Source organism: Chiloscyllium plagiosum, unplaced genomic scaffold (assembly GCF_037043375.1).
Source record: "Chiloscyllium plagiosum isolate Xiang-an unplaced genomic scaffold, Cpla_swu_hap1 HiC_scaffold_8, whole genome shotgun sequence".
In the NCBI taxonomy this organism is placed as follows: Eukaryota; Metazoa; Chordata; class Chondrichthyes; order Orectolobiformes; family Hemiscylliidae; genus Chiloscyllium; species Chiloscyllium plagiosum.
Genome location: NW_028270146.1, coordinates 76,918,418 through 76,946,335, shown reverse-complemented (window position 1 = coordinate 76,946,335; position 27,918 = coordinate 76,918,418). Strand labels below are relative to the sequence as shown.

Genomic DNA, 27,918 nt, shown 5'->3' with positions numbered 1-27,918 from the left:
ACAGAATATGCTCAGGTCTTTAGACCAACAAGTAGGTTTTTCCAGTTTCCACTCCAGTTTATGCCTTAATTAATCCAGTTATGCTGGTATTGCTGCCCCAATGCCTGAGGAAATTCAAGGCCCTGATAATTATCCTCGTAATTATCTACTATGTTTTGATAATGTCATCTAATGTAAAATCACAGGGAGGTGAGAGATGGTCTGTTACATTACCAGAGAAGATTGAAAAGCCCAAGGAAAGCGGAGGAAGATTATAGCAATTAAACTACTTTCAAACCAGTGATGAATGAGTCTGATATATTACTGTTTGATGGAAAGGATCACATTAAATGGCTAAATGAAGTAATATTTCCAATAAAAAATGCAAATGCAAGTCTATAGCAGTTTCAAGTCTTTAATTTTCATTTAGGCAGTGACATTTACAGAATTGAATCAAATTAATGAATGGTTAAACTTCTCCTCTTTCCCATAATGTGGAGATGCTGGTGTTGGTCTCGGGTGGACAAAGTTAAAGGTCACATAATACCTGGTTATCATCCAATGGATTTATTTAAAATCACAAGCTTTTGGAGCGCTGCTCCTTCATTAGCTAAAGCCCTTGTTGAGGTATAAATTACCTTTTTTTAATAGATATTTTTATTAGAAATTTAACATTTTTACAAGTTTACAAAAATAAACAAAACTCTCAAGTACAAACATTGATATACAATTAAATCTTAAATATATAATAACCAAAATTTAACAAAAGAAAAATATCGAGAAAAAAAAACAAAACTCAACTAACTACTAATCTAACCTACAACTAACCAGAGTGTATATTTAAGTCCATTACATTATTCAAATAAGAGAAAGAGAAAAAAACAACAAAAAAAACAACAGATAACATAGAAATTGGGTAGTGAGATACATGCTCGAAATGTGTTAACATTAAATGTAACAAAACCCGTATTCGTGCGGGATTCCTCTCCCAAGGAGCCCCGGACCAGCCAGGTTCATAATCTCAATTAAATAAAAGCCCTTGTTAGGATAGCCGAAATACCTGTATTCATATAATTCAAGGGCTGCCATATTTTATAAAATAATTCGGTCTTTCGGTGCACTATATTTGTAAGGAAGTCAAGGGGAATACATTCCATAATTAATCTGTGCCAATTTGAAAGTCCAGGGGGGCCCTCAGCCACCCAGTTTACCAAAGTATTTTTCCTTCCACAGAAAGAGAGAATAGAAAATAGTCTCTTCCCATGCATGTCCAGGGAGGATAAGTTCGAAAAGCCCAAAAGGAGAGATACGGGGTCCACTTTAATTTCCGTTCCTAAAATTTCTGTCAGGGCACTTGCTACTTTAGTCCAGTATCTACGGATCTTATGACAGGTCCATAGACAATGTACAAGAGCGCCCACCTCTATTTTACATTTGGGACACATGGGGATGCCCCTGCCTTAAATTTTGCCAATCGATCCGGTGCTATATGGGCCGTATGAAGTATCTTCAGCTGGATCGCCTGATAAATTACCTTATAATATTGTAAAATAATATTGAGCTTTAACTTCATTCTCAGATGGACATCTAAGAAAATAAATCTGAGCAAGTGCAGGAAAGAACTTTAATCTTTATTTTTACGTTAATCAAACCTAGAACTGGTTGTTCGATTCCATTATCAGTTCCTTCCAGGCATTTGCAAGGCGGTGGGCCCAGAGTATTTGGTAGCTTGGCAGTGCTGTCATTGCAAAAATGGCAGTTAGCCCCATTTATCAATTCTTTAAAAAAATTTGCAGTGAGAGCTTTGTTCTCAGCCTTTGCTTAATGGCAGCACACTTGCAGCGAAGCAAGGTAAAGGTAAAAGTCGCCAAAGCCTTACTGGACCATGGGACTACTCTCTCATTAGACAGAGAGATGACTGGTGATGGTTTAACTGAGGGTAACCACACCTCAGGCGGGGGAAAAGAGGTTGAGAAAGAGACTCGTTCCTGGTAACCTCAACTGGTGTAGAAATTGAACCCATGCTGTTGGCATCACACTGCATTGCAGACCAGCTATCCAGCTGAGCTAAACAACCCTACGTTAAGAATAAACAAACCCCCCCACACTCAAGACTGGCACTTCCATTTTGTACTGGGGGAGTGATGTGTTTTTTTGAGGACCTTGTCAAGATTATGATGCCATATTCCCCATGCAAGTTGACCATATCCAGTTTTACCTCACAATCAGCTGATTCAACCCCTCCACTGCTTCTAACTGAAGGGGAGCCTGTTGACAGAATCTACTTGGATTTTCAGAAGGTATTTAATAAGGTTCCATAAAGGATTAGTACACAAAGTAGGAGTTCATACTATAATGGGTAACATACTATCATGGATGACTGACTGAAAACAGAGACTTGCATGAACAGATCATTTTCAGATTGACAGTATGTGACAAGTGGGGTCCTGCAGACTTCGATGTTGGGCCCTCAACGTTTTGCAATTTATATCAAAACCTAGGTGAGGGAATGAAGACATGGTGACATGAGGACAGGTGGTAAAGTGGGAAGATGATCAGATGCAAATCAAGAACAGAAGGGCTAAGTGAATGGGTAGAAAGATCTGTCAGGTGGCGTATAATATAAATGTCAGATGTCAAAGGTCTGATGTCTGGCAATGAACCAAATGTCTTTTGGAAATTCTTGTACATCATATCAACAGTCTTCCCCTCATCAACCTTCTTTGCTACCTCTCCAAAAAACTCCAGCAATCTAATTAGACATGATTTTCTTTAACAAATGTATGGTGGCTCTTCCGAATACACCCAGGTTTTTCCATGTTTTATTAATATTAATTCTATCCTGAATAATCGATTCTAGAAGATTTCCCACCTCTGAAGTTAAACTGTCTGGTGAGTAATTGCTTCAGGGGCTGACGCCTACTTCTGTTCCTAACTGTACGTTTTCATGTAAATTGTCTCATTGAAAAAGCAATGTGCCACATCAAACAAGCAACAATTTCTTAGCTTAATATTGGGACAACTGAAACTACTGAATTTGGCCCCTTCCACAAACTCTGTACCCTATCCATGAACTGCACCCCTTTTTCTGGCAACTGCCAGAGGTTGAACCACAAGATCAGTAAACATAACATCTTTCACCTCTGTACCGTCACCTCAGCACACTTATTGCTGAAACCATCTTCCCTGCCTTATTTATCTCTGGACTCAACTAGCCTGCCTTTCATTTTGCATTTTTCTTAAGCCATCCAAAATTCTTAACAAATCCTGTTCACCCAACAACTCTGACTCATAGCTTGACAATGTATCAATTAAAAAAATCATCCCGGTTTTAAACACCTCCATAGTCTTGGCATTCGGTCCTTGGTTTTTAATTCAGGATGGGAAACCTAATGGTCGGATCATTTACTTGTGTAATATATTTTATGTCTCAGATCTATGCAAAAATATACATCTGTGTGTGTTTCTACAATTGGTTAATTTTCTCTAAGTCTACACCCAATCTTCACCAAGCGTACGCAATCAAGCACAGTAAGCATAAATCAGTTATCAGACTCTCAATCAAACACAGAAGAATTGAACACTACATTAGGTCCTGACTCCACAAAGCAATCATCAACTGGGCCTGTGATGATGGCCAATTACTGACAAAGCAGGTGATTGCCATGATAGCCTCTATTGCTGATGGCAGAGTGGTGCTCAGATGTGGTTAAATAGTGAACTAAAAGTTATTGTGTATAATCTTACAGAAAAATCTCCAGTGGCAATTGCTTTTCCTCATTAAAAAAATTCATTGCTCTCCTCAGTGAACCCAACAGCTGTGCAATAACATGATCCAGATTGTTTGGCTTCAGTGACCTGCACTTTGAAGATCACATTTTGGCACTCCAACGTTTATGAACTAGCTCCTCAAGGAGGTAATGAGCAGTTCACTGGAGACAAGCAAGATCTCAGCTCCCTTCACTACCTTGCTCTCATATCGAAAATAGCAGCTCATCCCAAAAATATGAGGACATTAATATGTGCCATTCAGAAACACTTCTTTCAGAATGCGTCTGCTCTTGTATTTGTTACCCAAGTGCAGCACGGTGGCCCAGTAGTTAGCATTGCTGCCTCACAGCACCAGGGACTTGGGTTCGATTCCAGCTTCAGCTGACAATGCACATACTCTCTGTGTCCGCATGGGTTCACTCAGGAAGCTCTGGTTTCCTCCCACAGTCCAAGATGTGCAGGTTAGGTGAATTGACTATACTAAATTGCCCATAGTGTACAGGGATGTGTATCTTAGGTGCATTAGTCAGGGGAAATGTAGAGTAATCGGCTGGGGGATTGGTTCTGGGTGGGATACTCTTCAGAGGGTCAGTGAGGACTTGTTGGGAATTTCCACATTGTAGGGAAGCTATGAGAGCTGAAATCCCAGCCTCTATGCCTGTAACCTCAACCAATCTCAGATTCTTTTGGGATACCTGTATTCCTCTAAATCTGACCTCTAGCAAATCTCAATTTTCAATGCTGTACCATTGATGAATATATTTTCAACTGATTAGTTCTTAAAGCCTGGAAGCCACTCTAACATTCGTCTCTCTCCTTTAAAATATTCCTTGAAACCTAACTCTTTCACCAAACCTTTGGGATATTCTGTCCTAATAACTCCATATGTGACTTTGTGAAAAAGTGAGGATTGCAGATGCTGGAGATCGGAGTTGAGAGTGTGGTGCTGGAAAAGCACAGCAGGTAAGGCAGCATCCGAGGAGCAGGAGAATCGATGTTTTGGTCATATGCCTTCAGCAGGAATAAGTTTTATGGCCTGGGGGGAGGGGGGGGGGGGGGGGGGGAAGGTAGTTGAGAATGCAATAGGTAGATAAAAGTGAGGGAGAAGGTGATAGGTCGGAGAGGAGGGTGGAGTGGATAGACGGGAAAGGTGATGGACAGGTCAGGAGGGCGGGGCTGAGTTGGAGGCTTCGAACTAGGATAGTGTGGGGGAGGGGGCATGAGGAAACTGATGAAATTCACAGTGTGGTTGCAGCGATAGGTAGACGAAAGTAAGGGAGAAGGTGATAGGTCGGAGAGGAGGGTGGAGTGGATAGACGGGAAAGGTGATGGACAGGTCAGGAGGGCGGTGCCAAATTGAAGGCTTGGGACTGGGATAATGTGGGGGAGGGGAAATGGGGAAACTGGTGAAATTCACATTGATCCCATGTGGTTGCAGGGTCCCAAGGCGGAATATGAGGCGTTCTTCCTCCAGGCATCGGCTGATAAGGGTTTGGCGATGGAGGTGGCCCAGGACCTGCATGTCCTTGGTGGAATGGGAGGGGGAGTTGAAGTGTTCAGCCATGGGGTGGTGGGGTTAGTGGGTGTGGGTATCCCAGAGGTGTTCTCTGAAATGATCCGCAAGTTCGCATCCTGTCTCCCTGACGTAGAGGAGACCACATCGAGTGCAACAGATACAGTAGATGATTGGTGTATGTACTATGTCATCCACTGTATCCGTTGCACCTGATGTGGTCTCCTCTACATCAGGGAGATAGGATGCCAACTTGAGGATCATTTCAGAGAACATCTCTGGGACAATCGCATCAACTAACCCCACCGTCCTGTGGCTGAACACTTTTACTCCCCGTCCCACTCCGCCAAGGACATGCAGGTCCTGGGCCTCTTCCAACGCCAAACCCTTACCAGCCGATGCCTGGAGGAAGAACGCCTCATATTCCGCCTTGGGACCCTGCAACCACATGGGATCAATGTGAATTTCACCAGTTTCCCCATTTCCTCTCCCCCACATTATCCCAGTCCCAGGCCTTCAATTCGGCACCGCCCTCCTGACCTGTCCATCACCTTCCCTGTCTATCCACTCCACCCTCCTCTCCGACCTATCACCTTCTCCCCCACTTTCGTCTACCTATCGCTGCAACCACACTGTGAATTTCATCTGTTTCCTCATGTCCCCTCCCCCCACATTATCCTAGTTCGAAGCCTCCAACTCAGCCCCGCCCTCCTGACCTGTCCAACACCTTTCCCATCTATCTACTCCACCCTCCTCTCTGACCTATCACCTTCTCCCCCACCTTCATCTCCCTATCGCATTCTCAGCTACCTTCCCCTAAACCCCACCCCTTCCCATTTATCTCTCAGCTCCCCCGGCCCAGAAGCCTCATTCCTGATGAAGCGCTTATGCCCAAAACGTTGATTCCACTCCTCCTTGGATGCTGCCTGACCTGCAGTACTTTTCCAGCATCACACTCTTAACCCCACATATGTGACTTTGTGTCAAATTATGTTTGATAACACTCCTGTGAAAGGCAGTAGAGAATTTCACAATGGGCACTACACGAATGCAAGCATTGGTACTTGTGTGATTTGCCTGTGTAGGCCTTTGCCAAAGCTGCTGAGTCTGTCATTCTGGGAATTTCTAATACTTCAACTTTGCCCCTACTTCTTTTATAGCTGAAGCCGCAGACTCAATTTTGCACTTGCCTTGTGAATTAAGTCAGATCCTCTGCTGGTGGTGGCAATTCCACTGGGACTGTGCTAACAATGATGAAGCTGACCCTGCTGCCTGCATTTAGGTTTTGCTAGAATTGCAAAATGCTTGGGAGAAGTCTGGGACTTCACCTCAAAGACCATAATCAAGACATTAATTGTGAGCAAGGTCACAATCCAACCCATGATTACACTCAGAAAAATGTTATGGCATTCAAAAATAAAATGTGTAATATAACAATAGAGAAACAAAAAAGCTTTTGAGAAAGGTCTTCCAATACAGCTATGCTGATGTTTTTATACACTTTCAACAGAATGCCACACAGAAGTGGTCAGGGGTTACTCCATCAGCACCCTCTTTTGTTTGCCATTTGCGAAAATTTCCCTCTCAAAGTGATGAAAATGTTGGACATGTTACCCGACTATACAGGCTGCTGGTTTCAAACACCTTGCAAGCAAAGGCAAAACTTCATCCGAGATTTGATGCATGCTGGAAACATTAAATACAATGAAGATCTTTTACATTTCTCAAAAAAGATATGGCAGAAGCGAGCAATCTGAAAATCAAATGACCAGAAAACCTATATCATCGAACGCAGGGCAAATGTTTGCACAGAGCAAGGTGACTTTTTTTCTAAAAAAGAAATTTCCTGTTATGTCCAGCTATGTCAAAGAGGCCACCAGCCATGCTAAGCCTGCTGCAGCCAGCCTATGCACCCTCCAGGCAGACTCCCTGGGAGAAGTTACCAATAAAAGACTAATGAGTCTGATAAGGTCAGCAGAACAACTTTCTGATGAGCAGAATTCACACCTTGTTGCCTTGCTGGCGAGCAGAAACCAGAACTGCTCCGTGTTGCCAGCGCCGCAGTCTGTAATACAGATCTGTTTGGATAATAAAAACTCAGAATTATTGGTAATGTTTTTCCTGGAACAGCTGTTTGCAATGATTTGGGATTGGCAAACTTCAGCATTCTCTCTATATTAAAAATGTTCAGTTGGAAACCAAACCAGTAGGGAAACATAACAAAGCCTGTAAAAATTATTTCTAGCACAGATATGTAATTTATCACTTGAAGAGATGGCCTAAATGTTCTACATTCATTTCACGGTTGTCATATCATCTTCCAAAATGCTATATGAATTTAATGTGGTTTTATTTTATTCCATTCTAAACCCATTCTTCTGTTTGAGCTATGTCTTCTACTTTGTTCTAAAGTGTTTATCTCTCACATGAAGACAGTACATTGTTTTGATACAGCTGATAAGAAGCCTGGACAAGTCAGATCGCGGAGAAAAACCTAGCCTGATTTAAGTTTTATTATTATCTTGGTGTTTCAGTCACAGAAAATATTTGCAGAAGGTTGTCAATGTTCTTTAACAAAAGAACAATATTATTACACAAAAATATAAACATAGCTACATGCATACATTAGGTGCATTAATCAGGGGAAATGTAGCGGAATTGGGTAGAGGAGTGCGTCTGAGTTGGTTACCCTTCAGAGGGGTGATGTGGACTTGTTGGGCCAAATGGCCTGTTTATACACTGTAGGGATTCTATGATTATACACCTTTATAACATTAACAAACTTCTTTCATTCTATTGGTACATACAAAAGTTTTGTACCATCATACATAATCATCTTTTGGTTCTTGAAGATCAATAGAACAATGATGGAATGCAATGGTTGACTAATACTCCAAAATGATCTTTGGGTGGGGGAGTGGGGTTGTTGTTAGGGGTTCATGGACAATTACATACAAAGTATGCATCCCTAAAACCGAGGCAGAAAAGCTAATTCAAGCAGCTGAACTGATCAGCAGTAAACTACACAATAATAGGAGCTGTCACCTATGAGATATACTTTCCACAGAAATCAACTCCAGATTGTTGGAAATTAGTTCTGAGTAGTGGAAACACAATCTCAGGACATGGTCAGTGAACAGAAGCATTTTATTTACATGAGGAAATAAGTGAAACATCTCCGTATTTGAAGCCTTTCTCAAGCCTCATCAGAACATAATAAAAATCAACATGCATCAGTTCCCCATTGACCTTTTTCTTTAATCATTCACAGGATGTTGGCATCACTGGCTAGGCCAGTATTTATTGCCCATCCCTAGCTGCCCAGAGGGCAGTTTAAGGGCCAACCACATTGCTGTGGGTCCAGAGTCACATTTAGGCCAGATCAAGTAACGATGGCAGTTTCCTACCCTAAAGGACACTTGGGTTTTTCCAACAATTGTCAATGGTTTCGTGGTCATCATTGGACTCTTGATTCTATTGCATTCAAATTCCACCATCTGCCATGGCGAGATTCAAATCCAGGTCCCCAGAACATTACCTGGATTAATAGTCCAGTGATAATACCACTAGCCATCACCTGCCCAGTGAATCTGAAAAATCCATGGCCACTGAGTTGAAGTCAGAATCCTGGACTAAAACAGCAGCTAATGATCACTATAAATATTCTCATGGCCAACCTGCCTGTGCTGAGAAGGTTCTCATGTTGTGAAGATTGCCCTCATGTGAAAGGTGAATGTTGATAGTTTTCTGCCAGCCTCCCATCAAACCAATAGATTCAGATATTTTAACCCATAATCTACCCATCTTGACAGGTTAACGCCACCATCCCAAAACCCAGGATTTCCTGTTATATGGACTGAACTGCGTTCCCTATCAGTCATCAGACCAAGAGACATCAATATCCCAATTAATATTTCACATCTACTCAGCAGGGAGGACCTTCTATCATCCTATCCATATTGGAAGTACATTGAAAGATTTTAGATCTACTCTCCTTTGGAGAGGCAAATTTTACTAAACTTTAAAATAGCACTGCATTGCATTACCTAAGTGCAGATTTGCCATTGTATTTGCAGATACATTCTGCCAAAAAAGCACACAACCTACAGGCAGTCAATCCATATCACATTTTATAAATTCTGACTTTGGAAACAGAACCAGTCTGACTCAAGATACAGACAGACTCTAACCTCACACCTTTAAAACAGTGTCTGAGCTGAGATCTCACCTGTTTTTCTAATAAAACCTTCAGTTATCTTGAGAATGTAACTTAAAAGAAGTTCTGGGATTTACATATTAATGAACCAAAACCTGCAACCCATTCTAAAAGATGAAAGACTTAACAGCAATCTAGATTTGTTCAATTTATTGTTTTAATTGCATGGCACTGTGATCTTTTGCTGTAAATTCTGGGTCTTATGATCCTGTCCCACTAGTTACCTGATGAAGGAGCAGTGTTCTGAAGGAAGCTGGTGCTTTCAAATAAACTTGCTGGACTATAACCTGGTATTGTGCGATTTTTAACTTTGCCCACCTAAGTCCAACACCGGCATCTCCACATCATCATGCCTAACTTGAACATACATCACCTGAATCCTGCCTGCCTAATGCTTCAATCTATTTATTTGATTAATATGGCAGGAGTCTTGGATATAGACTCTTGACATCTTGTCAAAACGTATTCAAACAAATTATGGCATGAAGACAGTTACTTGATCACAGGGTCACTGTCACTTTCACTAACTACTTTCTCCAATAGGCAAATTTGAAAAATGCATTTTACTTCTGTGCCATTGCCTCACATTTAGAAAGGAAAGATGGGATTGAGAAAATGGCTAAGAGCTTCTTACATTGGCATGTCCCTCGCTCACTTGGCTAAGAATGAGTGCCCAGATTCCACTGGAAAATAAACATTCGTTTCCCTAAATAGAATACAGATTTAAAAGCACCAAGTTTTAAGCTAGGTAGAATTTTATGACAAGTTTGTCTTTGTTATGACAATAGGGAGGAATTTGACATTTACTCAGCAAGGATCCCCAATTAGAATAATGAAATCAGATTTAAATTCAGCGCCTAATGTACTCAATACTTAGGGGCACACTTAGACTGCCAGAAAGAATGGAAGCTGCTGGACCAGCCTGCAGCAATTTTTCTTGGCTCATTGGAAACAAGATCGAATCCTTTCCCATCTCTATGATTCTGCTTCACTTTTCCTGAGTTGGAACCTAACTTTGTAAGAACAAGTTAAATATGGGAATCCTGCTGTTAAGTGACTCCAAGTCCTTGTGACAAAGGGAAATATGGCTTTGTTGTAGCAGTTAAAAGACTTATGTAGCAAAAAGGTAATTCATGTTTTAAGGAGTTGGAGACTGAAAAAAGGCAAAGCAAATGGAAAGCTACTACTTGCATTTACATCATATTTTTAATGTGTTAAACTATTCCAAGTTGATACATAGCAGCATTATCAAACAAAATCTGATGGGAGCCACATAAAGAGATAATAGGGCAGGTGATAAAGATTATTGAAAGAGAAAAGCTTCAAGAGAAATCCCACCTACTTCACGATGACTGCCATTAAGCTTGTTTTCAAAGTTGTAATTGTGATTGAATTCAAATTTAACCATCTGTCATAGTGGGATTTCAGAACATGAGCCTGGCTTCTGGAATATTAATTCTACGCCACTACCTCTACTCCATTATCTCCCACACACGAAGGACGGAGAAATTGGAGAACAGCTGTCAGACTGAGATTGGGAACAGAATGAACCACTTCCAGTACCGAGAGTAGTTGTGGTTTTCAGCCACTCTGATTAAGTGAAAAGTCTCTGAGCATCACTCAGTCAATATTTCTGAACCAAAACCAAGAATAATCAAACCAAAAGTAAATGACCACTGTATCCTTTATGGGCTTGGATCATTTACAGAATAATTGGCTTAATAATCAGTTCGGTGAAGGTCAGAACATTTCTGTACCAAATACATCATTCACATCGTGGAACCTGACATAATCAAGTATCAGACTCAAACGAATGGCGCTGGAAAAGCATAGTAGGTCAGGCAGCATCCAAGGAGCAGGAGAGCCAATGTTTCAGGCATAAGCCCTTCATCAGAAATCAGATTCAAGCACCAATGTAGGTATACACATCAGGGTAATCAAAACTGTGGGTTATAAGGTATATCTGAATGCTTTATAGGGGAATGAGTTGGGAATGCAATGCAGCGTTAGCTGACTTGATCTTGGCTTAGCAACCTGGGCACCCATGTTCTGGGATTTAGTTTAAAGATCAATTGCAATTCAAGATCGTACAGGCCAAGAAATGGCATTGAGGTAGAAGATCAGAGTTGGTGCATCAGGGTTGATAATCATTTTGGATTAATTGTTCAGAAGGGTGTTGGTGAGGAGTAGAGGGCAGGAATTAGACACTGATTTTAACTGTCCAATATTTCCACGATAATTATCCTGGTAAGCGAGTCTGAATCCTTAGTCTCCAATTCCTATTCATAGTTGGAGATTTTCTGAGGGATTCCAGACACAGGGTATTGCCCATTGGACATTGGATATTTAAATGTCTTGGGGTCAAAAAGTGAGATTACTGATGAAGAACTTATACTCAAAATGTCTACACTCATGCTCCTCAGATGCTGCCTGACTGGCTGTAGTTTTCCAGCACCATACCTTTTGACTCTGATCTCCAGCATCTGTAGTCCTCACTTCCTCCTAGAAATATCTTGGGCAATTCCCATGTGGTCATTGTGTTGGAACCTTGGAGGGGACTTGATGTGTATCTTGTTGGGTATTTCCAATCTCTGACTATCCATAGACTGTAAAACCTGGGCGTCATTTTAGAAAGCAAGAATGAGGTTTACTGAACGATCTGGGTCTATTTTCAACCTCTCCCAGCAGAACTGCAAACATTTGGAGTAGGGGATATCTTATCCTTGCTCTGTAAACATGTAAATTCCTAACATTGCATGAAAGCTATGCTTGTGTGTGTGTCCAGTAATACACTAAGCTCAAATTGAAACACAATAGTAAAAGTTCCAACGAAGCAGGAAACAAGCAACATAAAAAGCATTCTGTCAAGCTGCAATCTAAAGCACAGCTATAAACCTATAAAGCAAATGCTCCCGTACTATACATCAATTTTGAAAATAGTTCACTACTATGAAAAAAGGTAACCTATAGCAGACCATCTTTCTTTAAAGTATCACTGCTGACCCATGTTCGGATAAAGTGAATGGATAAAGAGTTTGGAGAAACGGAGAATAGCCTATTACCCATTATACACTTCTGCAAAAAGCCAATATCAACCCTGACTAAATAAATGCAAAAAAACTGAAGATGCTGCAGATCTAGAACAAAAACAAACTGCTGGAAAAACTCCACATCATTGGAGAGCAGGCACACGAGCAGAAATTAGGCCATTCAGCCCAACGAGTCTGCTCCACCATTCGATCATGACTGGAGTTAATGTTTCAATTCTGATAAATCTGTTTTTTTGAACCAAAGAAAGACAGAATTATGATGGGATTTTCTGATGTTGAGAAAGGGAAAGGTCAGGTAGAAAAAAGACAAAAATGCAGGTCCAAAATTAATGTTGGTAACACAACTAGCTCTGACTGCAAACAAAAACAAGATGTAGACGGACACTAAGCAAGAGAAAAATCAGACTGAAGGACAGAGTTCATGGTCTGGAAGTTGTTGACCACAATGATCTGTCCTCAGCAGAATCTGTGGTGCTGTTCTACCAGATTGTGTTGGGCTTCTCTGGAAGACAGTAGCAGATCTAGGTCAGAGGTGTGAGTGCGAGAGCAAAATGGTGAACTGAAGAAGTGACTAAGCGGATGGTTTATGTCATGCTTGAGGACTGAGCAGAGGTGTTGTTACAAACTGATCACCTGGTCTGGGTTTGGTATCCCCAGTGTAGAAGTGATTGCATTGTGAGCAGAGAATACAATAGACTGATCGAAGGAGATGTGGGTAAATCACTGCTTTCAAAAACAGAAACTGTTGGAAAACCTCAGTTGTTCTGACAGTATGTGTACAGAAATTAGAGGTAACATTTCAGGTTGAGTGACTCTTCCTCTCCACAGATGTTGCCAGACCTGCTGAGCTTTTCCAGCAATTTTTGTTTTTGTTTCTGATTTACAGCATCCACAGTTTTTTCTGTTTTTAAATCACCTGGAAGACTTTTCCGGGAAGAAATATTTGGTGCCTAGAACAGCAAGGAGAGTAGGTAAAGGGTGTTATATCCTCTCCGGCTGAACAGGAATGTGCTTTGAGAAAAGATGAAGAGTGGAAGGTGGTAGAGGAGTGGCCCAGGATATTGAAAAGGGAACAATTCCTTTGAAATGTCGACTTGTGGGAAGGAGAAGTTGCATTTGGTGATGGCAGCTTGTCAGAGGTAGCAAAATTGGTGGAGAATGATCCATCCAATACAAAAAGGCTGCTGGTTGGAAGGTGGGGTCAATAGGAATCTGTTGCATTGAAGGTAAAGCGCTCGGAACTAATTAATTGTGCACCAACTGAATATGAGTGTGTTCCAGAGGTCCACATTTCTAACTGTGTTAGAGAGTCAGCTCTTGTATAACATGACAATGGCCTAAGGCAAGTCCACCCAGGCCAGCATGGCAAGCTACAATTATGCCAAAATGACCTCTCATTCTTCTAAGCTTAGTGCGTGATTGCTTCAAATATCTGGCAACAAAAGACAATGAGAAGACATAACGGAACCCTACTGTAATTCTGGAAGGAAGGGAAAGGGGTGAGAGCTGAAGTTCAGGAAATGGATAAGACAAGTTAAGGGCTCTGTTACCCTCAGAGGGACAGTGGGGGAAGGAATCCTCATTTGACAAAAAAGGAAGACATGTCAAAAGTGCTGGTGTGGATGATGGCATCATTAAAACAGCTATAACAGAGATAGAGAAACTGGGAGAATGGAATACAGCCCTTACAGGAAGCAGGGTGTGAGGAACTGTCGTTGAGGCAGCGATAGGTTTATAATACTAGTAGACAGCCTATCCACAGAATTGGAGACACAGTTGGCCAAGGAGGGAAGGGGAATGTCAGCGAACAACTGGGTGAAGATAAAGAAAGCATGGCAATTGGAAGCAAAACTGGTGATTTTTTGAGAGTTTGGGATGAAAGCAGGAAGTAGAACCTAAAGAGTCATTGATGTCGCAGAATATAAAAAGATTGTGGGAGGGAGTCTGAGTAGGACTGGAACAGGGAATGTTCCTGGTTTTCCACAAAAAAAGACAGGCATAACTGTGGTCTGTGCAGACGTTCTACAATGTTTCATGATGCACATTGCAAGATGGAGGAAAAACTTCTGATGAGGCACTCTACAGCCTTCTGGGGTTAACAGGCTTTTGTAAATAGTGAAAGTAATCAATAAATGGTCATCAGTTTATACTAGTATGGTTTGCATCTGTCAAAAGCATCCAGAACGTACTCGTAATTCTTTTCACAAATTTCACAATTTGTTGTTGTTGTATCCTACAGAGAGGGATTGATTTCATATTATTTGGAGGTGCTGAACTCTGGACTGACTGCTCATATTTAAATGCTCCAGCACATCTCCTAAGCCACGATTCTTAGGACAAGCATCAAAATATAATAGAAGCTTAAGCCTAGAATTCACTGTCATCACTCATGAACAAAAACATTCATGAACTTATACAAAACAAGCAAAACATATATTGGAAAAACATCTAAATTTGTTTGGAAACTTTTATTTCTATTGTAATATAAAACTTGAAATAAAATGCTTATTTACTTATATAAAGGTATTCAATATAAATATGGTGCCCAAAATATCCACAGATGACTAGTTAAAATAAAATAGGTTCTCAGCTTCTGGAATCAACATAAAATTTACTGTGTTAAATATGTGTGATAAACATAGAAATCTCTAAGTATACAGTCAATAAATGACTTTTGCAAACTGAATAAATACTAAGGCCTCTAACCAACGTGTTTATTAGAACACACAAGTTATTTTTGGCTGAGTCAACTGTGATTCTTAAGTTTTTCAATGGATTATAGCACTTATTAAATTTTTATAAAGAAGCACACAAGTAAATAAAACACTACAATGGGAGCAGTCAATGGAAAGCCAGCCTCGAGTGGAATGTTGTTTATTGAAGAGTTTGTTATTTGACAAAGTATTACTATGCAATTGAAATTGTGCTTTGGGACTACACTACAATTTCATGCCTATATTTGGATTCAATTAAATTACTTAAGTATTCTTATAATCCTCACTCATTGAATGATCCAAAATAATAAGAATCTGCACTTTAAAAGGGCATTAAAGCAGTGAGAGAAATAGAGAGGAATTTAAATGACAATGTTTATTAATTCGTTCATAGGATATGGATAGCACTGGCAACCTCAGCATTTATTATCCACAAAAGGTGCTGTTGTGCCACCTTCTTGAATATGATTAAGTGGGCAGCTAACTGACTGTGTGGAGTTTGCACGTTCTCCCCGTGTCTGCGTGGGTTTCCTCCGGGTGCTCCGGTTTCCTCCCACAGTCCAAAGATGTGCAGGTCAGGTGAATTGGCCATGCTAAATTGCCCGTAGTGTTAGGTAAGGGGTAAATGTAGGGGTATGGGTGGGTTGCGCTTCGGCGGGGCGGTGTGGACTTGTTGGGCCGAAGGGCCTGTTTCCACACTGTAAGTAATCTAATCTAATCTAATCTAAGCACTTTGTGTGCGCAAGGGCGCACAATGGATGCTTTGCTGAATCTCCCTATCTCACTGACGGAAGCGGAAGAGGATGCAGCTGCAAATATGATGGTGTATATCTCCATTTGCTGGTGCAAAAGCATGAAGAACAACATAGCTCAATGACGGCTGCCAGCAGAGTTTTTCTCAGGAGGATCTTCTAACTCAAACAGTGAATAGTCAACATAGTAAGGCCATGACTGAGGTAGCAATTACAGAAGCCTAGCAGTATGGCATACACACCAAACCTTTGACCTTTAAGGTAACTGTGGTCTCAATTTCTATTCTCAGGACCACGGCCATCTGCAATGGATGAACCTAGCAACGTCTATGAATTTACGGAGCAGGTTGACTGGTGCACTCTTCAGCAAGAGCAGTCGTGTCTTCATCTTTCCTAAGGAGGTTGCTAAGCAACAAGGCAATGCTCCAGGGCGTTCTCAAATTGCTAGCCTCCTGGAGAATAATTCATTGAGCATAACTTGCATGTTCCGAGCTTGTACCTGTTTCCTGATGTAATTGGGTGTGTTTTCTGTGACAAGTGAATTTCTCACATTCTGTAAACTTTGGCCAAGTAGCATTACCACAAGCAAAGTGTTAGACTCCACAAATAATGCCAAATCAATCATTTTTTGTTCTATTCTTCTACTGCCTCTTGACATCTTAAAACTTTCATTCTCTTACTTGTCTGACTTCAATTCTTGCATGAAGTAAATAAACCAGATAAAAATTTACCACCTCCCCCCAAGACTCCTTTTCACAATTTCTGTGTTCAGCCAAGTTATTTTCTTAGGCTCAGTTTGGTTATAATCTTGGTGGTAAAAACAATGACTGCAGATGCTGGAAACCAGATTCTGGATCAGTGGTGCTGGAAGAGCACAGTAATTCAGGCAGCATCCGACGAGCAGCAAAATCGACGTTTCGGGCAAAAGCCCTTCATCAGGAATAAAGGCAGAGAGCCTGAAGCATGGAGAGATAAGCTAGAGGAGGGTGAGGGTGGGGAGAAAGTAGCATAGAGTACAATAGGTGAGTGGGGGAGGAGATGAAGGTGATAGGTCAGGGAGGAGAGGGTGGAGTGGATAGGTGGAAAAGGAGCTAGGCAGGTCGGACAAGTCCGGACAGGTCAAGGGGACAGTGCGGGCTGGAAGTTTGAAACTAGGATGAGGTGGGGGAAGGGGAAATGTGGAAGCTGTTGAAGTCCACATTGATACCCTGGGGTTGAAGTGTTCCGAGGCGGAAGATGAGGTGTTCTTCCTCCAGGCGTCTGGTGGTGAGGGAGCGGCGGTGAAGGAGGCCCAGGACCTCCATGTCCTCGGCAGAGTGGGAGGGGGAGTTGAAACATTACAATCAATGTTGAAGTAAGCTTTTAAACACACATCCTGCCCTTGGTTCTCTGAGATGTCCCATGGTTCTTCAACATAATGCAGCATACACGGACTACAGGAAGAACTAGCCATTTGGATACATAACTGGCCCGAAAGTAGGAGACAGAAGATGATGGTGAGGGTTGCTTTTCAGATTGGAGGCCTGTGATCAGAGGTGTGCCGCAAGGATCGGCACTGGGTCCAATGCTTTTCATCATTTATATAAATCATTTGGATGTGAATATAGCAGGTATGGTTGTTACATTTCCAGGTAACACCAAATGTGGAGGTGTAGTGGACAGGGAAAAAAGTTAACTGAGAGTACAATGAGACCTACATCAGATGGGCCGAGGAGTGGCAGATGGAGTTTAATTCAGATAAATGTGAGGTGCTGCATTTTGGAAAGGCAAATCACGGCAGGACTTATACACTTAATAATAAGGTCCTGGGGAGTGTTGCTGAACAAAGAGACCTTGGAGTGCTGGTTGACAGTTCCTTGAAAGTAGTTGCAGGTGGATAAGATAGTGAAGAAGGTGTTTAGTATGCTTTCCTTTATTGGTTAGTGGACTGAGTGTAGGAGTTAGGCAGTCATGTTGCAGCTGAACAGGACATTGTTTTGGCCATTTTTGGAATACTGCATTCAATTCTGGTTTCCCTGCTATAGGAAAGATGGTTTGAAACTTGAAATGGTTCAGAAAGGATTTACAAGGATGTTGTCAGGGCTCGAGGGTTTTAACTATAGGGAGTGGCTGGATAGGCTGGAGCTATTTTCTCTAGCGCATCAGAGGATGAGGGGTGATCTTATAAAAATTTATAAAATCACAACAAGCATGGAAAGGGTGAATAGATAAGGTCTTTACCCCAGGGTAGTGGGGTCCAAACCTAGAGAGCATAGGTTTAAGGTCAAAGGGGAAAGATTTATAAAGGGATCTAAGGGGGAACCTTTTCATGCAGAGGGTGGTGCGTGTATGGAATGAGCTGCCAGAGGAAGTGGTGGAGGCTGGTACAATTACAACATTTAAAAAACATCAGGATGGGTATATGAATAGGAAGCATTTATGAGCCAAATGCTGGAAAATGATACTAGATTTATTTGGGATTTCTGGGTGGCATGGATGAATTGGACCGAAGGGTTTGTTTCTATGCTGTACGTCTCTCTGACTCTACGACTCTATAGGTTCAATTTACAAAATAGTCACAACACTTGTTTCAGCCGCAGTGCACCTCTCTTTTAAAAGCTGCAGGCTGCCTCTAATAACGCTTGTCACCTGCAAAATTGGACCCTTTGCTGATGGGTGCAGACAATGCACAACACAGGTAGCACTGGTTGCACGCAACAATCGTGTATGCACCAGGGGGGCAAGAACTTAACAATGAGTGGGTGTGGCTTACTTGCTTTCCCACATTTCTTATTGGGGTTTATGCAGATTAACTCTGGTCAAGTTTAAATTCTTTCCTTTGATCATAAATTGCAATTTATGTTGCAATACCCAAAATAAGACAAAATGAATCTTTTGCCAGAGCCCGCTGTACATTTTTAAGTTTTTATATTTTAAGTTTTTATAAATAGCCTAATATTTAATTTAGTCCAGATTGAGATATTCAGCAGAATACTCATGGGGCACTATTGTTGAAAAACTGAACTTCGTAACATTGCTGCCTTACTAGCTTTGCTATTTACCCTGCATTAAAATAAAATTGTTGGCGACAATGTACTTTAAACTGCACTAATATGAATAAAAGCCAGCCTGCAGTTAAAAGAACTGTTCAAAATCTAATTGGTTACATTAAATTTGTATCATTTATACATCACAGGAAAGGAGTCATGATTAGATTAGATACCCTACAGTATGGAAACAGGCCCTTTGGTCCACCAAGTCCACACTGACCCTCCAAAGAGTAACCCACCCAGACCCATTCCCCTACCCTATATATACCCTTAACTAATGCACTATGGGCAATTTAGCATGGACAATTTACCTGATCTGTATATCTTTGGATAGTGGGAGGAAGCCCACACAGACAGGGGAGAATGTGCAAATTCCACACAGACAGTCGCCTGAGGCGGAAATCGGACCACTGAGCCACAATGCTGCCCATGGTCACCACTTATATACAATACCTACAGAATTTATGTTTATTTTGTTTTAAATAAAATTCTTAAACAAAATAACAAAAGAAACCCTGTACATTAGACATGGGACAAAAAATAATTGCAATTGTTTAAAATATCCCATCATTACAGCAGCAGTTTAGTCCTGAAAATTCATTTGTGCCATTACACATAATGACTAGTGTTTAGGTACTGATCTTGACATCCATTCTGAGTATATTTTAGTCACAAGCATTCAATTGGCAAATGCCTGGAATGTACAATCCACATACAGAAGTTATGAGAATATGAGGTTAGTAGTAATTATGCTTATCACCTTTTGAGTTGATTGACAATACACATCCATTAAGATAAATTGAGCAAGTACATTTAAAAAGCAACATTGGTTTGTCAGGAAATGTAAGAATATAGTGGAGTACATGCCAAAAACAAAATGTTTATGACTCAGATATCCCTGGGATTATTAAAACTGTGAATCCATTTGAAGCTATATTTGATTTTGATGTTTATACCACACTTTACAAGACAAAAATCAAGTTAATAATTGTTAGTATGGATTGGAGCCTTCTTATTGAAACAGCTAACAAAACATTTTGACAGCACAAATTTCATATTCTCAGAGACTTTCATTGATCTAAAGAGTAATGGTGACTGATCCTCTGAATAACGTGTGATGACTAATGTGTTTCGGGAACCAAAGCTATCACAGTGAGGTTTGATCAGCCAATTTTTTTTGTCTGATTCATAAAGCACACTGAAAAGTTGTGTAAAGGGGGAACAAGCAAAGTTCTCTCTGGATGAAACAGTTTTTCTGTTTGAGAATCTTTGAACAAATCCTGGTGTTGAAGGAGGTTTCTGAGAATAAGGACTGTGCACCTATGTGAAATAATTGGAAATTGCAGAAAGTTGAAGACAGGAAGGGCAAGGGATTCTGAACTGGGCATGATCCATAGTTGTTGTCTTAGTATTTCCAGAATCCACAAGACCAGTTAAAGAGGTTGGAGAAGTTCCTGGGAATTCTGTAATCAGATCAGTCATGATTACCACCAACATGCCTTGTTGGTGGTAACCATATCCAGGTACTTCAGGATGGGAATATGGTTGCTGGGAATTGAGACTCAAGGGCCAAATGATTGGATGTGAAATGAAAAATGCTACAAAACAGGGGGTAAGTTGCAAAGACTTTAACACTGCTTTTGATGCCACATTTGCGTGAGAATTAAAGTGAGTGCTTGCAGTTTTGTGAGGTTTATCATACTGTATCAACTATTTAAAGCAAAATTGATCTCTTTGTTTGAAATATGCTTTTCCTCTGAGTTAATGTTTGAATTATGATGTTTTTAAGCTAATTTGTTAAAGTAAAAGCTTAAAAATTGAAACCTTGTCTGATAGTTTTCTGTTAGCATTGTTGGCATTCCTTTCTTTTTAAAAAACTATTAATGGTCTTTATGGGGATCATAACAAACCAAACTAGAATGCCAGACCTCATAATACTATCTCTTCAATTTCTAATTTAAGTAATAGAGTTATTATTGGACCCAGATATATTCTGGCCATAATAACAGAATCCAATGTTGCTCTTTCACCATTTGCACCATATTAGACAATAGTCAGATTGGGAAAAATGGACTTCCTGTGACTGTTACCCTGTCAACCCATATAGCCTGAATCATGATTTGGTGATGGGTGATTAAACCAATTCCCAATCAGGTTTGACTAGTTAGGTGAGTTATTGGGGCCCCTGTAGGATGAAGCGTAAGATCTGTCAAAGAGCAGGTGAGCTTTCAGGCCAGCAGCCACTTCATGGGTGACTGTGACCTCTTCTGGAGTGGTCTGGAGATGTCCACAGTATCATCCATATATTTACCAATGCTACCATCATCACTCCCACCACTCCCTGACTTCAAACACCAGCTACCAGTCAATAATGGCAGGTACATTATCCAAATATACTATCCACAATCACACTGCTCTCAATTGTAGAAGGTTGTCCATAACATTAAATGAAGGCACAAAATCATAGAGAGAGTCTCTAAAAGTCCATCACCTCAGACACGTGCAAGATATGGTAGGCTGTATCAGGGAGCCAGAGTAGTGTGGCACCACATCCAAAGACTGCTCAGGATGGCGGTAAATGAATGTTTTATGCTCCTTCCTCCTCTCACCTTGAAATATGGCATCAAGTGAAGATGGAGTAATCATGAAAGTTCTGATTTCCTCCTGAATCACTGGCACCCCCATCTGCCTTCTCTAACTCCTTTTCTTTCTGTTTTTATTTTCAGATACAGAGGAACTATTGCCCAGACAAACTCAGACGGGGATGGAGGAAGGACTGCTCTCCCATGAAAGTGATCAGAATGCACCAATACTTGATCTTACACTCTCAATAACCGGGTGTGAAAGTGGACTGTGAGGACCTGACAGTTACAGGGTTGAGATCTGGACATGGTGATTCAGCGGGCTGTAACCAGACCAGGAAGGAAGGATACTTTTCTGCAAAATTCCAGGAGATCAAGGCTTTCAACAAGCCAGCCCACGTTGAGGTGCTGCCACCTGGAGATGGGACCTCAAGGCACATTGCTACTCAAGGGTGTCCTCATTGAAAGTCAAATGGTTTCCACCAGACATGCTGGCTGTAAAGATGTCACAGCTACTGATGAAAGGGAGATCAGGTCAACATGGAACCAAACTTTCCTTCAGGGTTCCAGAGAGGCTGCCCTGCTCCTTTTAGCACCATTAAGAAAATGCATTCTTGCATTTATCTTAATGGACTTTTCTCGCTTCCCAACAGAAAAGTTGTGGGGTTTGTTAACAATGAATGTCAACCCAGAAGGAGGTTACAATGCCATTGGGCTCAGGAATGGAGCTACAAGAAGATCAATTTGGTGTTGATTAAAATGTAGAATCGAGAAGAAAACTAAGAACTGCATTGAGTAGTTGCTACTGGCTCCATGAACAGACTGATTAGAGATGGTGATGCATTGGTAAATCAATCAGTAGTCCAGAGATTTAGATCAATGCTGTGAGGGCACAGGTTTAAACGTCAGCAGGTGGAAAATAAATTAGTCTCAGTAATTGTGACCAGGACGATCATCTATTATGTATAAAAACCTATTTGGTTCCTACCTATCTGGTATGGTCTAAATGTGGTTAATTCCTCATTGCTCTCTGAAGTGACATTTAGGGTTAGGCATCAATACTGGCCTTACCAGGGTACTCATTTTTCATCAAAGAAATATAACTATGAATTGTTATGTGAATATTATATGTCTGAAGTGACCTAATTAAGACACTTTGCAACAAATTTCAGCTTTCAGTGCAGATGAACTACTGCATTTTTACTGCAAATATAACATGGAATCTAGCAATGCGATTTACATTTCAATGGTAGTACACTGCACAGTTGTGCAAAAACTTACCATTTTGAATAAATTCTTCCATTTTTTCTTTGAAAGGTTGGAGCTCCTGCTCTGATGACTTCCGGCAAACGAGTGTTATTTCTTTCTCACATGCTGAAAAATGATTGATAATTTAAAAATTATTAATTTTTGAAACATGATCTTTTGTCAAAGTTATAGCATTTAATGTAAGTCTCAAATATAATTACTTTCAGCCATAATTCAGAAATTATCAAACTTGCAGCCAAATTAATTATATGTAAAGCAGCGTTCTCTGCTAAATTTTGGACTCATCTTCGTTACACAGATCACCTAACAATTTGTACATTAAAACAATTACTGCAACACAAACATACCGAAATAAATTGAATCCACAGTCTTTGATTATTGTTCTTTTTTTTAAATAGGGAACCCAGAACCATAAATAGTTGACATATGTTGTCTTGGCAATATCAATTTATAAATGCATTGTTACTTATTGACTCCTATTATCTGAATTACTCTTCAGGAAACCGTAAAAAAGCATTTTGAAAAAATGCTTTCAGGGAATTATTTATTTGCTCCTTTCGAAATATTTATTCACCTACACCTTTCCATTGGGCAAAACCTTGTCTAGGTTACGGCAGTTTGGGGTGCCAGCTGGACAGCTAGTGAGACTGAGTTGCATGTTGTCAGTAAGGTTAGCCACATCATTCCCTTCAAACCAGCTGTGGGCCTTGTTCAGGCAGCAAGGACCAGAGGTCTCTCCCACCAAGACCTGATGGCCATTTAGAGGAGGAAACCCTGCCTGCGGCCAGTATGATGCCCAGATTGTCACTGGATTCTAGGTCAGATTCCATGAGCCTACCCACCAGATTGGATCCCCTTCTGTCACCCTTCCACTGGATTAAATTAATGCACAGAAAATATATTTTATTGAAATGCTTCTTGACAAAGACACTATTGTAATGATTTAATGGGAAAAAACTGCCTTTAAATTCAATATTTGTCATGTATGAATGAAAATTACATTGATGATTCAAACCGGAGGTCAACCTTTACAAAAAACTGCATTAGCAACTCTGATCACAGTAAATAGGAATGTTTTGCGATTCATTTAGTTGACTTGTGAAGGATTTACAAGCTCACTAAAAAAAACTGACATATACTCAGTATTAAACATTTGCAAAACCCCGTCAACATTCAAAGGAATTACTAAAAGATGGAAATGAACCTTCTGTGATACCTTTGAATAATTTTCTTTGCTGAAATCCAGAAATTTAATGAGATTGATGTTTTACAACTCATGTCTCTGTTTTGCAAGAGCCTGCTGATAATGTACCAAAGCCCCGAAGAGTCAGCATGTGCTTTGTTGCCAAAACTCCATCTATGCTGTTTGTTGACTGGTTGAGGTCCGTGTAGCTACTAAGACATTGACTCACCTAACTTTTTGTCCACCCTATTAGGAAGCATTCTTATTCCTGCACCATTCAAATTCATGACCCTTTCTCCTGTGGAAAGCAATATCAAACTGGAGGGCAGAACTGACCAAAGATTAGTGTAAGCCAAGCAAAAAAATAATAAATCACAAATATTAATCAACAGATTGATGTCCTTAAATAGGAATGTGGCACTATGCCGCACGTACACCTGACTAAAATAGACCACCATCATATTATAATATCCTTGCTCCATATCTCATTATTTCCAAGGAAATTATTTGGAAATAATAATGATGTGATGAACATGACTTGGTATACTCCACTTCCCTTTTATTTTATTTTGCAAATCATTCTTTGTGCATTCTCAGTCACTCAACGATTATTCATGACACTTCATCAAAACCATTCACAAACTTTATGTGCAAATCTTAATGCTAAAGTACCAGATAACAAGTGATTGAAAGACTTTGCCACAGTCTTCGCCAATGCCATACAAGTTTCAAGCATGTTTAGTAGATTTTAGCATTTAAGATTAGCTTGACTGTTCTTTCTTCATCTTCTTTCATTTGAGTCAGTATTTTTCATCTTCATCCTGTTCTTCAACTCTCTGTTCTTTACTTCTGCATCTGCTTTAGAAGATTGAGGAGAGGATATGGATGTATGCTCTACAGTATACCAGCAGACTTTTCAATTCTGGGTAATGCTTGTAATTCTGGTCACAGGAAAAGAGTCTTTAAGGAGAGAGGGAGGTGCACTGAGTAACTGTTCTTGGCACCAGGAAATCATTTGATCAAATAAGGCACCAAGGAGTTCTCATGAAACTGTAGTCAATGAGAATCAGAGGCAAAATACTCCAGTGACTAGTATCATACTTATCACATAAGAAAATTGTTGAGATTGTTAGGAGGACTATTACCTCAGTGCCAGGACTCTGCCAGAGTAATTACTCAAGGCAGCTAATTCCTCAATGACCATCCTCGACCATAAGGTCAAAATGGTTACTGCAGCTCCACTTACCATTCCAAAAATTCATGCATGCTGCAAAACTGGGGCCAAGAAGAGTCACATAACACTTCTATCACGTGCCACCAATGACCAACAAGAACCAATGGCATAACAATTGCCTAACATCAACTGAATTAGTAACCTAAATGCTGTCGTTATGTCATAAAGTGCCTCGCACCTTTTAAACTTATAATGTGCCAGGAGCTGGATAACTCATGGCTCACTTCCTGACTTTGCAAAGGTAATCTGCTACATATAAAGCACAAGTCAATAGAACAAAGAAGTATGCTCCACTTGCCTGGATGATTACAGCTGCAACAATACTCAAAATGAACAAAAGGAGAAAACAATTCTCATTTTTTGCACCACATCTACTACAGTAAACACACACTGGCTCTATCCAACAGTGGACCATGCTGAGAGACTGTACTTTCTACTAGATACACTCCAGCAATTTGCTAAGGTTTTATTTACAGCACTGTGGAAGGACAGGGATAAACGGTTCAAATGAAGATTGTCACTACGTCCTGGTCCAAGTCACTTACCATATCGATACAGTCGCAAATTTATTGATGTATATCACTGTCAGTTCCACATGGCAGTTAAAAGCCTGTAACTCCCAGCCACCAGAAACTTCATTATAGGGACTCCAAGCAACTGTAGGAAGAAGCAGCGCCACAATCTTCTCAAGATTAATTAAAGATGGGAATAATACATCCTGCTTTGCTGGCAGCGCTCAGAGTCAGAGAATTAATGAAAAGGGGAAGAAACACTTTTGCAGATCTGTAAAAGCTGCAACATGCTGCCATTTCCTTTTTGTAAAGTAAAATTCACAGACCAAAGCATTCCCAGTGCCTGGAGTTCACATGGTGTGTTAAAAGACATTAGGATCAACAGTCAACATAGTGGATAGATGGAAGCCATGCTTAACTGTACAGCTCTTGGGCAGCATACCTCTATGGAAAATCCAGGCCCCAAATTGAAACTGTAATAGACAGGGGAGTACAGTAGAGTGGGTTCTTACGTTTCACTGGAAACATGGCTTTCTTCTGTACCTTTAAAACTACCACCTTTAAATCTGAACCTGTGTCTTCTACACAATAGCATTATTTTTTCACACACACAATAAAACAAAGCCATAAAATTGGTGAAATTATGCAGCCCTTGCCTTCCATGGCAACAGCAATAAATGGATTTCACATCATGTTCAGCTTCTAAGGTATTTATGATTTCCTTTATGTACCTATCAGAACCTCCTACAGTGCTGGTTTAGAATGCCAACAGCTGAGAATGATTTAAACAGTCCTTGTAGGACTACTGACACATTACACTCGAAGCACGTGACCTCTCTATGACTACCTACATACATGCTTAATAGAAGCATGTAGTAAAAATGCTTCAACTTTCTTGTCAAACTTTGAAACTTTATTGCTGTCCAGAATTTAAAACATTTTATCCTTCAAGCTAAAGTGTCAAGATAACTTTTCCCATGTGTTTATTTTTACAGATTGTTACAACCAGTGTTGGAGGAGCACACTGTTGCTCACTAGTCTAACCACTCCGTTGGTCACAATTTATATTTGCACATGTTACCCAGTTACCAGTGTGGCCAATTAAATATCTTATCTATATTGGATTTATAATAAAAATATCCATCAATCAGATTACTTTAATAAACACCAAGATTTTCTACATTTTGCAAAAAATCAATAATAAGTGCAGTAGACCATTCGTCTGAGTCAGCTCCATCATTCAGTGCAACCATGGTTTGCACTTTCACCCCAAATCAAATACCATAATATGAAGTAGGCACTGAAATGTTGCAGTTAATTGGGTTTTTAACAAGCTCTAAACTAATTGTTGATTCAAAATGGCTGGTAAACATCCAACTTCAGCACCTGTTCAGCTTCCATATGATCAGAGACTGGCCGGATGCCAACCCAATGGCATCACACCATATTTTATATAAGTTAAGGGCTCATTCATCACTCTTGTCACCCCTCTTCCCCTCCCCAAACCAAATTTGGAACTATCTTTTGGCTGTGGGATCTGTACTATTCTTGGGATCCAGTATGTGTCTTCTACAGTGATAACAGATACAAAATATTTTCAAAGTCTCTGTCATTTACTTATTTCCCATCAGTAATTCCTCAGTCTCACCCTCTATGAAACAATTCTCAGTTTAGCTATTCTCTTGCTTTTTATATATAGAAAAAAAGATTTTACATTTCCAGCCAGTTTTATCTCCTCTTAACAACATCTCCATGCTCATTTCTTTCTCAGTCATCCTTTGTTGGTTTCTTAATATTCCCAATTAACTCGGCTTCCAGAAGGACAGAAGGGTTCATCACCATGTATAAAGATGTTTATTATATTAATGTAACTTGCATATAGCTGCTATCATGCAAAAGCTACATTTTGTTTAAGGCAAGTGCTGCTTCTCCTTTAACTACCTTGTTGTTTTCCACTACCACATTAGATCAAGCATCCCCTGTAGATCCTTAACAGAGAAGCAGATGGTGGCAGCAAATATCCCAGATAGCTCATAGCAGAATGAGCTGTGGTGTGGATTCATCTTACAATATAGGATTTGTTGGCAATGGAATTAGCATTCATGACACAGGTT

At 40.3% G+C, this 27,918-nt stretch overlaps 1 protein-coding gene across 1 annotated transcript in view; it reads right to left on the bottom strand.

Annotated features, from left to right (window-relative positions):
* LOC122553728 (formin) overlaps positions 1–27,918 on the bottom strand; it is a 341,853-nt gene that overhangs the window by 100,149 nt on the left and 213,786 nt on the right. The window contains exon 13 of the mRNA XM_043697991.2: positions 22,888–22,980. Within this exon, the coding sequence (XP_043553926.2) occupies positions 22,888–22,980 (93 nt within the window). The remainder of the gene's footprint in view (positions 1–22,887; positions 22,981–27,918) is intronic.